Source organism: Garra rufa, unplaced genomic scaffold, assembly GCF_049309525.1.
Source record: "Garra rufa unplaced genomic scaffold, GarRuf1.0 hap1_unplaced_206, whole genome shotgun sequence".
Classification (NCBI taxonomy): domain Eukaryota; kingdom Metazoa; phylum Chordata; class Actinopteri; order Cypriniformes; family Cyprinidae; genus Garra; species Garra rufa.
The window spans coordinates 10,196-25,555 of NW_027394481.1; the positions used below are offsets into that span (position 1 = coordinate 10,196).

The 15,360-nt window shown below is 35.9% G+C and overlaps 1 protein-coding gene across 1 annotated transcript; it reads left to right on the top strand.

Moving 5' to 3' along the window:
* Positions 1–1,480: 1,480 nt before the first annotated feature.
* LOC141316995 (coiled-coil domain-containing protein 180-like) lies at positions 1,481–14,625 on the top strand (the record flags this gene model as incomplete). Its single annotated transcript, XM_073832865.1, has 34 exons — positions 1,481–1,996; positions 2,143–2,273; positions 2,353–2,426; positions 3,520–3,629; positions 3,777–3,905; positions 4,020–4,130; positions 4,211–4,306; positions 4,388–4,551; positions 4,736–4,855; positions 4,947–5,026; positions 5,131–5,219; positions 5,306–5,425; positions 7,053–7,226; positions 7,379–7,494; positions 7,968–8,094; positions 8,180–8,222; positions 8,324–8,448; positions 8,524–8,711; positions 9,045–9,220; positions 10,079–10,259; positions 10,339–10,485; positions 10,573–10,717; positions 10,797–10,913; positions 10,993–11,091; positions 11,170–11,256; positions 11,343–11,530; positions 11,825–11,889; positions 12,588–12,696; positions 12,939–13,013; positions 13,096–13,165; positions 13,249–13,393; positions 13,882–14,042; positions 14,274–14,411; positions 14,514–14,625. Coding segments are annotated over exons 1-34 (4,072 nt in total), but the record flags the coding sequence as incomplete, so codon positions are not given.
* Between the last annotated feature and the right edge of the window lie 735 nt (positions 14,626–15,360).

Genomic DNA, 15,360 nt, shown 5'->3' on the forward strand with positions numbered 1-15,360 from the left:
AGGACGTGGTATGAATTGGACGGCAATACGCCAGGAGAATTGGAGAGGGTCAGACACAATTTTTGACCACTTGGTACGTTTTTATTTGTGGAAAATCCCTTCTTTAACGAATTTCGTTTTGTATTATTTTTATCTTAATTTTTAATAGATATTTTTGTTGATCAGTTATTAAAATCAAATAGGAACAGGAAAATGGCATTGTGAAATAAAGTGCGTAACAAGATGCAAACTCACCATGCTTTAACGGCCTGAAGAAAAGGCTAAAACATAAATTATAGCTCTATATTAAGCATACAGACTTAATTAGAGCTACAGAAATACAAATAGTTTGCTTAAATGCACAATACTTAATTTTCCAGCCCAGGGTCAAGTCTTTATGAACGATGTGGGACAGATGTGTAATGTAAAACTAAGGCGCGCTGTGACTGATTTTGTCGGCTGAATGAACACAGTTTGCTTTCTCATGTCTTTAAATCTGCAACTTTGCTGGCTAAAAATATGAACAGCTGGATATAAATCAATACAAATATATGGTAACATTCCTGGCATTAAACATTGGTCTGGGGCTTAACCTCTCATACTCTATGACAGCGGAGCGTGAGCCGCTTCAGCAAAGAATGCAACCCGGAAAAACCATCGGCAAGGATTTTTGCCGATAACCGATAGTTCGGCCAATCAACTATCGGTGCCGATTAATCGGCAAAACCGATACATCGGTCGACCTCTAATGTAAAGGAAAAGAAAGGAAAGGAGGTGAAGTGAAGCCAAGTATGGTGACCCATACTCGGAATTTGTGCTCTGCATTTAACCTATCCAACACACCCACACACCGTAATTCAATCCCTGCCGGACCTGAGACTCGAACCTGCAACCTTCGGGTTACGAGCCATTAGGCCACGGCTGCCCCCTAGTAATAGATTACAAGTAACTGTTAGTACAGTATGACAACATTTACACAATTACCAATACTTTGTTTACCAATTACGAAGCAATGCTTAATTTTATTCAGTCTGTGGTGTAAAAAGGTATCATTAACAATTAAAGAAAAAACACTTAAAGGAGCAGTTCACTTTCAGAACAAAAATGTACAGATAATGTACTCACCCCCTAAGATGTTCATGTCTTTCTTCAGTCGTAAAGAAATGGAAAACATTTCAGGATTTCTCTCCATATAACGGACTTCTGTGGTGCCCCCGAGTATGAACTTCCAAAATGCAGCTTTAAAGGGCTCTAAACTATTACAGCCAAGGAAGAAGGGTCTTATCTAGCGAAATGATGGGTTATTTTCTAAAAACATTTACAACTTTTTAATCTCAAATGCTCACCTTGCCAAGCTAGACTTTTTTTTTTAGATAATAACCGATCGTTTTGCTAGATAAGGCCCTTTTTTCCTTGGCTGTGATTGTTTAGAGCCCTTTGAAGCTGCATTAAAACTCTGGGGACTATAGAAGACCATTGTATGGAGAGAAATTCTGAAATGTTTTACTCAAAAAACATTTCCTTACGACTGTAGAAAGAAAGACATGAGCATCTTGGATAACAAGGGGGTGACTACATTATCTGTACATTTTTGTTCTGAAAGTGACCTACTTCTTTAAGGAAAACATGTTCAGGTCAAGGTGTCTGAATCATTTTTGGTCCCAATTTTTTTATCAATTTTCCTGGTAGTCCACTGTATGAAGAATTGTTTCAATGCTTTAAACTAGTGAAATTTGATTGGACCGAGTGCACCACTTGACCTTACAGTTGGTTGGACCTCTTACTCCGCTTGCGTCACCTGTGTGGCTGCCATGGCAACAAGAAAACGCTTCACAAGGCCTGGGTGAACCGAACGCTTCATTGAACTCTTATAATGGACGAACTATCCTATAACTTGACATTAATTCGATATCGTTTTATTTTGACTGAGAAATAAGCATATTATTCTGTAGCTACAATGGCAGACACGCGTGTGCTTCCCAGTGGTAAAGTTTACCGACAGATGTTTGACGCCCAGGTAATAGTATTTATAGTAACTTATTTAAAACAAATGTGCGTTTTACATATTGTTGATGTTTGTAATATTGTGGATACGTTTGGAAGCAAAATACTGGCCTGAAAGCAGAAGTTGGCGTATGTTGATAGTGGAGTGTATGTGCTCAGGTTCAGTTGTCTCTGGCTCTATTTGACTCGCGGAGGAAGCGTGTGGGGGATGAAGGCGATTATCTGCTTAGTGGAGACGCGGCAGACTCCGCATCACAGCAGCTCAATGGGACATTAAATATCACCACACGGTATGCTGCTGCTCAAGATAAGAATTTGATTTGAATTTAAAGACATTAATCAGCATTAAAAATGTACTCTGTTTGATAGGAACACACTTTATTCTGGTGGGGAAAAAAGTGAGGACCATACTAAGGAGGTTTGGGGTCTTCCAGACACTGTTGGTGAGAACTTAAAGTCTCAGTAATAAATAGGTTTTTTATTTTCTTTATTTTTATTTTCTTAAGGCATTTTACAGTGTCATTACCCCAGTAAGTACCAAGTAATAATATGAACAGCATGTATTTACTATAGGTTATGGGTTTGGTTTAGAGTTAGTTACTTATATATTTATTATATTGCATAATTTACCGTTAGTACTAGTTTGTGTAACAAGGATAACATGTTATGTGAAAAAAAAAACAGAAGTGTGTAGAGGTAAGTGGATGACAATGATCTGAGCATAAATGTTTTGTAATATTCTCTTTTTGTAATACAAGATATTTTAAAATGTTTTTAGAAGAAGTCTCTTATGCACTCCATAGCTGCATTTATTTGATGAAAAATAAAGCACAATATTAAAATTGTTAAATACTATTACATTTTAAAATGACCTTATTCTATTTGAAAATATTTAAAATTGAAATGTATTTCTGTGACATACAATGATATACATTTCCTAGTCCAACAACAGACTAACATATCTTAATATAATTTAGTATTTTTGTGGAAACCATAACACATTTTTCAGGATTGTTAGATGAATAGAAAGTTCAATATTTTGTAATATTATGAGTATCTTCACTGTCAATGTGTCCTTGCTACTTGAAAGTATTAATAAAAAAAAAAAACTTACTGACCCCAAACTTTTGAATGATAGTGTATGTAAAAATACAAACATTTGTTCAACCATAATTTGTTAATTTAGCCGAAAAAACAATAACATACTCAATAGATAATTCAGATAAACTCAATAAGACACTTTTGTCAGATTTCTTTTCAATCATAATAAATATATTGTATAACTACCAGTCAAAAGTGTTTGAACAGTAGATTTTTAATATTTTTTAAACAAGAGACTTCTTTTAAAAAATCATTAAAAATCCCTTTTGACTGGTAGTGTAAAATAATTACAAAATACTTAAAGCCTGTGTTTGATAGACATTACATAAAATGTATTTATGCCTAATAATTGTCCTAAAAATAAAACTGTTTCGTCATCTTTCCCAAAGGTCTTTTATAACTAAAGGATCTATTGTGGTTCTGTTTTGTCTGTAGTTCCAGAGAAAAAAAACTCAGACATCATTGATCGTCTTGCAGAGAAAAGGCGAAGGGATCACAATGAAGCTGTTTCGCAGTTGCAGACAGATTTGTCCAGCATCAGTGTGGTACAGACACCTGTCTTTGTAGTGCCTAAAATGTGTTTATTCTTATGTAGAGCCCAGTTAATAGATTGTCTAGTGCTTAATCACTATAGTAGTATTACTAATTATATTTCTCAAAGGTGCCTTATATTATGATATTTCTGCATTTAGGGGTTTGAACCATTATTCAGACAGACAGGAAACAATATCCTTCTTAGACTGTCAGAGCATAATGACAACATTGAAAACCTTATGCAAAAGATTGAAAATATCTCTGATTTGACAGCACACAGCTATGAGGTAAGGACCAAATGTCAAATTAATACAACACTTGCTTACAGCTCAAATTCAGTATTAGGAAGTGAATACGTGTATAGGACCACTGAACTCTTATTCATCCTTTGTCTTATAAAGGACATGCATGAGATCTGGAACAAAGTCTGCCATGAAACTTCCTTGAAAAGAAAGTGGATTAAAGAGCTAGATGAGATATATTCCAAATATGAATCTGAAAGAAAAGCTATGGTATGTGGTCTGTATTATGTAAAGCATATTTTCCCACAGTCAGAAGATTAGTACACTGCTTATTTGTTCCTCTTTCCTAGATTTCAGCATTATTGAAAAAGTCCACCACAAAACTGGAGAAAATTAGTTATTTGATGCCATGTGATGTCCACAGACTGATTGACAATGAAGCCATGGTAGTATATGCTACATGACAAATATGAATTTGTATGTTATCTTTAGTCATTTCTTTTCTCATTAATCCATGTTTTCCATAGATGATAAACCAAGCTCTGCTAGCAAATCGACGTGCTTTGCCCAAACTGTGTTTGAATTTGATGGAGAAACATCTGCAGATGGACATTTTCCAAAGACTGAGATGGGAGGAAAAGCTCCAAGATTGGAAAAGAATAAAACTTAATGACGCAGTCAGCCGGTTCAAGTATGTCTGATATTAAAAGAAATAGTGGAAATTCCCTTGCCAGAAAAGTAGTCCCAAGTTGTTTATTAACAAAATGATCTTTCTGATGAAAATAGTTGGTTATGGGAGTTTTGCTGGTTAAGAATATCATACAGCGGACTTATCTAATATACAACTTATACCCATATTTGTGTTATTGCTGCAGAGACTTTATGAACAGCCCTCACATTCAGAACCCTAAAAACATTCAAGATACTCTGAGCACTTTGAAGTCAGATCAGAAAACTCAGAGTGAGAAACGCATCCAAACACTTGAGATTCTTAGGTGAGAAATTAAACTGATTTCTAGTTTTACACGCTATTTCCTCAGTTAGATGCTGTGTACCATCTACTCGTATTTTCTTTCCCATGTGAAGAGACATGACGCCTCCAAGAATCTCAAAAGCATCAGTTGCAGAATGGTATTCAGCACTGTCTGTCATTAATGAGAAAATAGGTCAGAAAATGTGATACTCATTACAGTAATTTAAGGTTAAACAATTCTAATACATGCCACTTTGTGCACTTTAATAAATCCCCAACTGTGTTCCACTTCTTTAGATAGTATTCATGTTGCCACAATGGAAAAACTTCACAAAAACTTTGAGAACAACTGGCAAGTATGTTTGGCAGAGGTGGATCTCTTTAAGGTAAGAAGTAACTTGTGCTTTCACGTTTGTCTTGATTGTCAAAACACTACAGGAATGCAACAATATTCTCAACTCTTTACACACAGACAGAGGTGTCCACATGTGGATTCACCTCAGATGAGATACAGAATATTGTTAATGTGGAGATACTACCTCTCATTGGCCAGTGCCAGTCACAAACGGAGGTCTATTTGGAAAAGCTTGATGTAAGTGTAGTTTTCTTAGCATTTTAAACTAAATCTTTCCACTTCTGGATTATCCACCTTATTCTACAACATGGAAAAAAGCCTATGGGCGAGAGTTCCGAGTTTATTAGCCGCTATAGGGAAATAACAAGAAGAATTACAACGTGCAGTAAACGGTAAATAGTTATAAATTGATTTGCACTTTAATGAGTGAACCTTTTAGCAAAAATTGACGTAGTACTTGGTGGCAAAACCCTTGTTGGCAATCACAGAGGTCAGACTTTTCTTGTAGTTGGCCACTAGGTTTGCACACATCTTAGGAGGGATTTTGTCCCACATCCTTTTTGCAGATCCTCTCCAAGTCATTAAGATTTTGAGGCTGATGTTAGGCAACTCAAACCTTCAGCTCTCTCCACAGATTCTCTATGAGTCTATGGAATTAAGTTCTGGACACTGACTAGGCCACTTCAGGACATTAATGTTCTTCTTCTTGAGCCACTCCTTTGTTGCCTTGGTTGTGTGTTTTGGGTCATTGTCATGCTGGAATACCCACCCACAACCCATTTTCAATGCCCTGGCTGAAGGAAGGAGGCTCTCACCCAAGATTTGACAGTACATGGCCCGGTCCATTGTGCATTTGATGCGGTGCGGTTGTCCTGTCCCCTTAGCAGAAAAACACCCCCAAAGGATAATGTTTCCACCTCCATGTTTGACGGTGGGGATGGTGGAGGTCATAGGCAGCATTCCTCCTCCTCCAAACATGGCGAGTTGAGTTGATGCCAAAGAGCTCGATTTTGATCTCATCTGACCACAACACTTTCACTCAGTTGACAATGTGGGCACTGCAGGATTTCAGTCCTTCACGGTGTAGTGTGTTACCAATTGTTTTCTTGGTGACTATGGTCCCAGCTGCCTTGAGATCATTGACAAGATCCTCCTGTGTTGTTCTGGGATGATTCCTCACTGTTCTCATGATCATTGAAACTCCAAGAGGTGAGATCTTGCATGGAGCCCCAGACCGAGGGAGATGGACAGTTATTTTGTGTTTCTTCCATTTGCGAATAATCACACCAGCTGTTGTCACCTTCTCAGCAAGCTGCTTGGCGATGGTCTTGTAGCCCATTCCAGCCTTGTGTAGGTCTACAATCTTGTCCCTGACATCCTTGGACAGCTCTTTGGTCTTGGTCATGGTGAAGAGTTTGGAATCTGATTGATTGATTGCTTCTGTAGATAGGTGTCTTTTATGCAGATAACAAGCTGAGATTAGGAGCACTCCCTTTAGGAGTGTTACCTTTATAAAAGACACCTGGGAGCCAGAAATCTTGCTGATTAATAGGGGATTAAATACTTATTTCACTCATTAAAATGCAAATCAATTTATAACTTTTGTTTACATTTTTCTGGATTTGTTTAGTTTTTTTGTTATTCTGCCTGTCACTGTTCAAACCTACCATTAAAACTATAGACTGATAATTTCTTTGTCATTGGGCAAACGTACAAAATCAGGAGGGGATCAAATAATTTTTTCCATCACTGTAACTTGTAATTTATGGATGTGTTGCATGTTTATTTTATGTCAGTACTCTCATTTTATATTGTTATTGCTCATTTATAGTATATTTATAGTGTATTTGAACCTTTTTTACAGACAGCTTTCGAACGTTTGGCCAAAACCGCAGCTTATGACAGCAAGTGCTTATTCAAGTTTATGTGTAGGGCTGCTCAGCTTTGGGAGATCCACTGCACAGGCATGTTGAACAGAGAACAGCAGCTACAAAATTCTCTGGAGTCCCTCAGTCAAGTCAACGAACAAGAGAACCAGGCAAGATTGTGTTAACGGTTTTGTGCAATACTTCTGAAAGACATTTCTCATAAGTAATACTTTATACATCTTTTTTGCAACATTTTGTAACATTTCACACCTTGGCTATTTGCTGAACATGGATATAAGCTGTCAAATGTCTCATACGACAGAGGAAAGAGGCCCAGCTGGATATGATGTTGGACAAACTCAGGCAGGAAAGCTCAGAAGAAGCTCTGAAAACCTCCTTAGAGAAGACACTGAGCTATTTGGAAGAGGTTAAGAATGCGTAAGACACATTGAGATTTCTTTGAGGCTTTTGTTGTTGTTTGTTCATTAAAAGGATAGTTCACCCAAAAATGAAAATTCTGGCATTAATTATTCACCCTCATGTCATTGCAAACCCATAAGACCTCCATTCATCTTTGATTATATTTTGAGAGTTTATAATTAAGATTGAACCACTGATGTCACATGGACTATATCAGTGATGTCCTTACTACATTTCTGGGCTTTGAACGTGGTAGTTGCATGCTGTCTATACAGGGTCAGAAAGCTCTTGGATTTCATTAAAAATATTTTAATTTGTGTTCCGAAGATGAACGAAGGTCTTACAGGTTTGGTATGACATGAGGGTGAGTAATTAATGATGTAAATTTCATTTTTGGGTGAACTATCCCATTTAAGATACCTGCACTTTATTAAAAAAAGGGTGGAAAAATCAATGAAATAATGAAAACCTCTACATTTTTGTTCTTTAAGGTATATGAACATCTATAAGGATGAAGTGGAATCTGTGGAGTGTTACCCATCATTAGTCTTGCAGGAGTTACAAACATACAGTCATTCAGTCAGCCAATTTTTTAATATCAAAGAGATTTATGGCCAGGTATATATTCAAACAGAACAATTGCTGTTATTTCTGTTTGTTTAAAAGACAAACATTGTTACAATAGTGTTATTTTTGGTTACAGGACTCAAAGGATTTTTGCCAACTTTATCCTTCTCTTAAACTTGGTAAAATGAAAACTAACTTCTAACTAACTACTCAGGAAACTGAATTATTCTGTTGCCTTTGAAGCACCCTTTTTTTCATGTTTATTGTGTTTTTTACTCAGGTCAAAGCATGACAATCATTAAAAATGAAAGACTGAAGACAGAACTTGAGGTAAAACACAGAGGCGAACAAAAGCCACATTTCAACAATCAAGGAAGTTCAACATTCAGCTCGTCTAGTGCAATGGTAATAATGACACATAAAGCTGACCCCTTTTATTAAGTGTCTAATTAAATATTTCAATTTCCTCTTTTTTTGTAGGATGATCAAGATTGTAAGGCTTTAGAGTTTTCAGTCTCTGAAACCAAAGAGACTCTCACTACTGCAAAAGGAAATGTGTACACCTGCTTTGGGTTTCACACTTCCCATAATGAGGAACAAGAGACAGACCTTAAGGAAACCAAACTGGTTTTGTACCCAAAGAGCCTCACTGTTGAATTGCTAAAAGAGTAAGTGTACAGTAGAAATTAGAGAATGGAGTAATGCTTTGGTTGATCACAGTGATGTTCCACTATTTATTCATAGTACAAGAAAACAATTTACTTACAATCAACAAAATGAAAGCTATAAGCTTGAGTGATGAAATTTGAATCTGAAAAGAAAATTGTGCAATAAAAAAATCCATGTTCTCTTTTTTTATAATTTACTTCTGCTTGCAGTTCGTTCTGTTTTCTTTTTTTATTGTTTTTTTACATCTATATTTAGTTCCTGTAGAAATGGGTATCGTAGAGTAACAAAATAAATTATTATTAAAAATCCTCTGTTGTTTTGCTCCATCATAGCGTAAGACAGACATTTGTCAGCCATCTGGAAGAGAGATTTCATATTACTCTAACCAACACGATGACTGTTGTGGAAGCCAAGAAGGAGAAACTGAAAGCTGAGCTGGATCTTCGTCTGCAGCTCCACCAACCTCGTGCTGTAAGAATAGAGACTGACATTCACAATGTCAGAGCAGGTTTGTCCCCTCATCAGATCCAAATCCATTTTGTTTTTTTCTTATTTTGGAGTAGTGCTAAAACTTTAGCATACTAAAGTTAGTACTTATTACAGGAATAGTGTATTGAAATAATAATAATAATATGAATGTAATGTTTTTCTTTCTTTATTTATTTATTTATTTTTTACTTTATTTTGTTTGCTTTATGACAAAGTGCACCTAAAAGTGTTCATACCTGAGAAGATTTAATGTTTTTTAAAGTCTCTTCTGCTCACCAAGCCTGCATTTATTTGATCCAAAGTACAGCAAAACCAGTCCAATTTTGAAATATTTTTACTGTTTAAATTTTTTTTTTTTCTGGTTGAATATAATTAATATAAATATTCCTTTGATCAAAGCTAAATTATCGAAAGTGATGATAAATACATGTATAATGTTACAAAAGATTTCCATTCTAAATTTCTATTCTATTCTATTTTTTTTTTCTCTAAATGCTGTTTTCCTCTCTGAACTTCTTATTGATCAAAGAAACCTGAAAAAAATTCTTCTCAACTGTTTTCAACATAATATTTTTTTTAGATTTTTTTTTTTTTTTTAAATTTCACTGTTTTAGTTGTACTTTGGATCAAATAAATGCAGGCTTAGCGAGCAGAAGAGACTTCTTTAAAAAACATTAAAAATCTTACCATTTAAAAAGTTTAACTGGTAGTGTAAATGTGTTAAGAAACATAATTTCGAAGTGTACTCTGCTTAAAATTATAAGTACACTACAAGTGCACATTCAATACAATTACGCCAACTTCTTTTCACATAACTTTTCATTCTTTTCACATAACTTTTCATTCTTTTTCATAACTTTCTTCATTACATGGCCAGCTGAACTAGTGTTACATCGAGAACGCATGGATCGACACTGCAAGGGTATACTGGATGTCCTAGATGACTGCCGAACAAAAGTACAGGAGTTACAGATCCAGCAAAATAAACTGACTGAAGACTTCCTAATGCAAATCTACAATAGAGAGAAAGATTTTACAACTGCCACTAATTCTGAAAAGTAAATAAATGCAAATAAACTATGTATACTGGTAATTATGTGTACAGTTTATACATATTCTGGCTATTTTTATTCACAGGATAAATAAAATTCGTACCTCACTTCAAACCAATCTAAACAAGCACATCAGTATCATCCAGACTTTACAAAGAGACTTCAGACAGAAGACTGAATTCAGATTGGAGGGCCTGAGGGACTCGAATGTTCAGATAATGAGATCTTTTAAGTATGTCCTCGATATTCTCTGTATTATCAGTGTTGTGTTTTACAGTGAATTTAATTTTTTTTTTTAAATAATTGTCTTTTTAAAAAGATTGTTTTCTGAGGGAGGGAATTTTACACCCCACGAAATTGAAGTCTTTCAGTCACATCTGGAAAAAATGGACAAGCGCATTGATTCTGCAGAGTGGGCCATAATACAGGACATGGAAGAAAGAGAAACAAAGTGTCTGGAGCAGGTTGAGATTTTCAGCTCTTAGGTCAATCACACATTAAACAATTATAATTTAGTAACAGTGAGAATATTTTTTTTTTCAGGCAAAGGACATACTCAGGAAGTTTGAGGAAAAATTCAGTTTTCTCGCTATCGATCTGAAGTTCCTTGAAAAAATTCAACAAATTTTTACAAACACGCGTGTCCAGATCAAAGGCGAGGTATTTTGAGTATATTGCTTACTCTTATTTCATTTCCATTCCTCTGTCTACCTTTCATAATTTGTATTTGTCTGCTTAGGCGTTGAAGAGTAACATGCAGAAAAAGACAATTGACAGCATGCTGACTAATTTAAAGGAAATGACTGTTGAGTATGACCAACCCACCCCCAATAAGAAGGTAGATGCTCTAATATATTATTAGATTGGCATTTATGTCATTATAATACTGATCTACAGAAAACAATTTGTATTGTAGATTGTAACCATAGTGGAGATAACCAGTTTAACAACTTCTCTGATGGAGGAGCTAAAGAAGAGGTGTCAATACCTTGACTGCTTCTTGGTACGGCATTACATATTGATGCTATAGATATATTAAAATATAATCCCTACAGAAATGGATGATAATAGTCTGATATATTTTTATAGGATGCCTCTATGGCTGTCCCCCGACCACAGACTCCACTTCAGGGGGCATTTGCAGTTGCAACTCGGCCCAGGTCCCGTATACAGGAAAAAACAAGCAGTCCAGATGGAGAAGGCCTGCTCCATCCTAGCCGCATTGGAGTGTCTTTTCTGGATGATGCGGCGGTGGGGGTTATCAAAGGCTTACTCAAGTCAGTGTCCTTAAATTAGAAATATTCACTGAAGTAGATTCATACATACATTACATACATTCACACACACTGGTTTATTATGACCTAACATTATCCACATGACAAGTGACTCGATTCCACATTGAAGTGATTCAATTTTCCATTTAGTTCATTTGTGTCATTGCTTCTGTTGTGGGCGACTATTTGTAATGTCTTCAAACAGGAACACATGGCGTCTAGGTAAAATGCAAATTTAAAAAATGAGGAAATAATCTACTTCTCTTGACGTACATAATGTCTGTTTTCTGTGAGCAGGGTAGGCAAAGCACAAGACCCGAAGGAGCCAAACGTTGACTCAATAGAAAGACGCCCTTCAGCAGGTTGGATTGTTTATGTGTCCTTATCATATACAGTGCCTTGCAAAAGTATTGTTACACCTTAATTCTTTCGTTTTGTTGTTGCTGCTTTACAATAAACTTTATAATATACTTTTTCCCCCACATCAATCTACACGCCATACACCATTATAACAAAGCAAAAACAGAATTGTCACAACTTTGTGAATTTATTAAAAATAAAACAGCATTTGGCAATTATCTGCCATTCTTCTCCTCATCTCTTCACCTCTTAAGCTCTGTCAGCTTGGATAAGGGCTGGCAAACACTTTCAGGTCTCTCCAGAAATGTTTGATTGGGTTCAAGGCTTCAAGCCCAGGCTGTGGCTGATTTCCTTCAAACATGATGCTTGGAATTGAGGTTCATCAGACCAGAAAATCTTGTTTCTCAAAGTTTGAAGGTCCATCAGGTGCTTTTTTGCAAATTCCAAGTGTGTTTTCATGTGTCTTCACTGAGGAGAGGATTGCGTCTTACCTCACTGCCATAAAGCCCATATCAGTGAAATGTTGTAGTGATGTCTGTAGGTTTCATATGATCATGAAAATGTGAAAAAATGAAGGGGTATGAATACTTTCACAAGGCACTGTAATACTACTGTTGTGGTGTTATTAGTTGGTCCTTTTGCACTCATCTGTGATTATTTTTTGTGGTTTCTTCTAACATTATAAATTCTTTGCCTTCAGCAAGAATAATCTCACCTCTCGGATCAGACTGGAGGTCAGGAAAGAGCCCCAGTCAGTCTGGAATAGAGCCTCTGCGCAGAAAATCGGTGGAATCAATGACCGCCCAGAGGTTTGACATTTCAAATATGACATGTGAAAAAAGAAATTTAGGAAATACTATTAGAGAAGTGGCTGTGTCTCTCCTCTGGTGGTAATATAGTAATATAGTATTATAGTAATTACAACAAAAAAACTGAACATAAAAAACGAGCTGTAATAATTAGCATACTTTCCATTTAGTGATCACATAAAATAGACATTTATGATACAAAATGTTTTATACAGTCTTTGAAACTTTTCTGTTGGTTTAAGGAGGATCTCCAAACCCAACCGCTTTGATAAGAAGTTCCTTATTTTTGGCTCAAAACCTGAAGAGCAGCAGGAAAGGTCTGTGCATCTTCTGGCTGTTGTTTTATGTCCTATTTTTGACAAGGTAATTTCACACTTTGAATATTTTTGCATTTCTCAGTGTTCCTTTTAAAGCCTCAATCACCAGTATTCTTTGGAAAGCCAATGATATACTCCTCTTGGTGGCAGAGGTACTATGAAATATATGAAATATTAAGACATTCAGTTTGTATTTGGCAAATAAGGTGTTAAACTGTATATGTGTCACCATCAGGAGTTCTATAAGAAGAAAGAGCGCCGCCCTATCACTCGGCCTGAGCAACTGCAGGAGACATTTGATCAGTGTGCAGAGGAGATAAACAAAAGACTTCTTATCTACCAGAGCCAGTCACATGAATACCACAACAGCTGTCTGCAAGGTTAACCCATGAGATATTGTCCAAAATGTTACTTGCAAAAAACTAGACCAATTGTAATGCAATATGAATTTATTATGATGATGTCATTGTTTGATGATACTATCAACTTAAGTTTGACATCATAGGTCACTGTTTCTGTCATCATTTACTCACCCTCAAGTTGATCCAAAGCTGTATGAATTTCTTTCTTCTGTTGAACACACAAGATATTCTGAAGAATGTAAGTAACTGAACAGTTTCTGGTCCCCATTGAATTCTGTAGTATTTTTTTCCTTACTGTGAATGTCAGTGGGGACCAGCAAGTGTTTGGTTACCCGCATTCTTCAAAATATCTTCTTTTATGTTCAACAGAAGAAAATACTCATACAGGTTTGGAAATGATGACAGTTTCTCAAATACAATAATAAAAACAGAGATCTAATTATGAGACAAATCAATGTGCATTTTTAATATTTATGACAATTTGTGAATGTTTTTTCTCTGTGTAGAATTTCATCTCCAGTTGAAGGCCATTGAGGAGTTTCTGTCCAGTGTACCAGAGAAGCTTTTTTTCAAACTAAGAGATGAATACCTGGAGGATCTGATGCTAAACATGACACAAATTCAACACCAGTTTGAAGTGGCTCAGCAGCAGAGTGAACTAAAGAGGGTATGTGAACAAATGCAGAACAATAGTGAGGGCAGAGGAAATTATACTACCATCCTATCCTATATCAAGTTCCTCCTATATAGTCACTCTGAGGAAGAAGAGATGAAACTGACACAATGCAAGAGAACTATAGTATTATCTTCTTTAAATATCTGCAAATTATTGCACACATACATGCACCTGTAGTAAGCTGTCACTCAGTTTGTGCTGTTTTGTGGCCTGCTGTCACAGAGGGAACACAGTGGTCAGTTGCGTGTGCGTTTGAGCCATCCGGCCTGCGAGACAGACCTGAAGCAGCTGGCACTGGCTGAGGAAAAGAGACAGACAGAGCAGAGACAAGCCATTCAGAATGCCAGACAGGACATTCAGGTTACAGACTTGCTGCTTCAGATTTTCACTCAAGAAATCGCTTTTCTGCTTTTATTGCTGTTTAAAAATCACAAAACTTAAACACTTCTTGTTTCTGGATAGGCATGTGCTCTCAAAAATGCAGAAGAATTTGTCACTGCTCTTGCTAGGTTGGCGGAGACATTACTCTTCCAATTCGACAACCTCATAACCATTCATGAGGTTCAAGCGGGACGTAAGTTTATGAATTAGTATATGGAAATATATTAAAATCTATGGTGCCACAGCACAGGTTTGATATGCTCACGATCTCTGTTGGGGTTGATTATTGATTATAATATGAATATGATTAGGTAACTAACTTATCTCACAATTCTGACTTTTCTTAGATTTGTGAGATATAAACTAACAATTGTGAGTTATAAAGTCAGAATTCCAAGATATAAACTTGCAATTTAGAGTTTATAACTCACAACTGCGAGTTTATATCTCACAATTGTGAGAAAAAAGTCAAAATTGTGAGTTTGTATCACGCTATTCTGTGAAAAATGTCACAATTGTGAGTTTATATCTCACAATTTTGACACAACTCGCAATTATGAGTTTATGTCTCACAATTCTGAGAAAAAAGTCACAATTGAGTTTATATCTCACAATTCTGACTTTATAACTCTGTTACGAGTTTATTTCTCACAATTCTGAGTGAGTTTATAACTTGCAATTGCAAGTTTGTCACGCAATTCTGACCTAACTCACAATTGCAAGTTTATATCACTCAATTCTTAGAAATAGTTACAATTGAGTTTATATCATGCAATTCTGAGAAAAAAAGTTACAATTGTGAGTTTATATCTCACAACTCTGACTTTATTTGCAATTACGAGTTTCACAATTCTTTTTCAATTGTTTATACCTTGCAATTCTGACTTAACTCGCAATAACTAGTTTATATCTCACAATTCTGACTTTT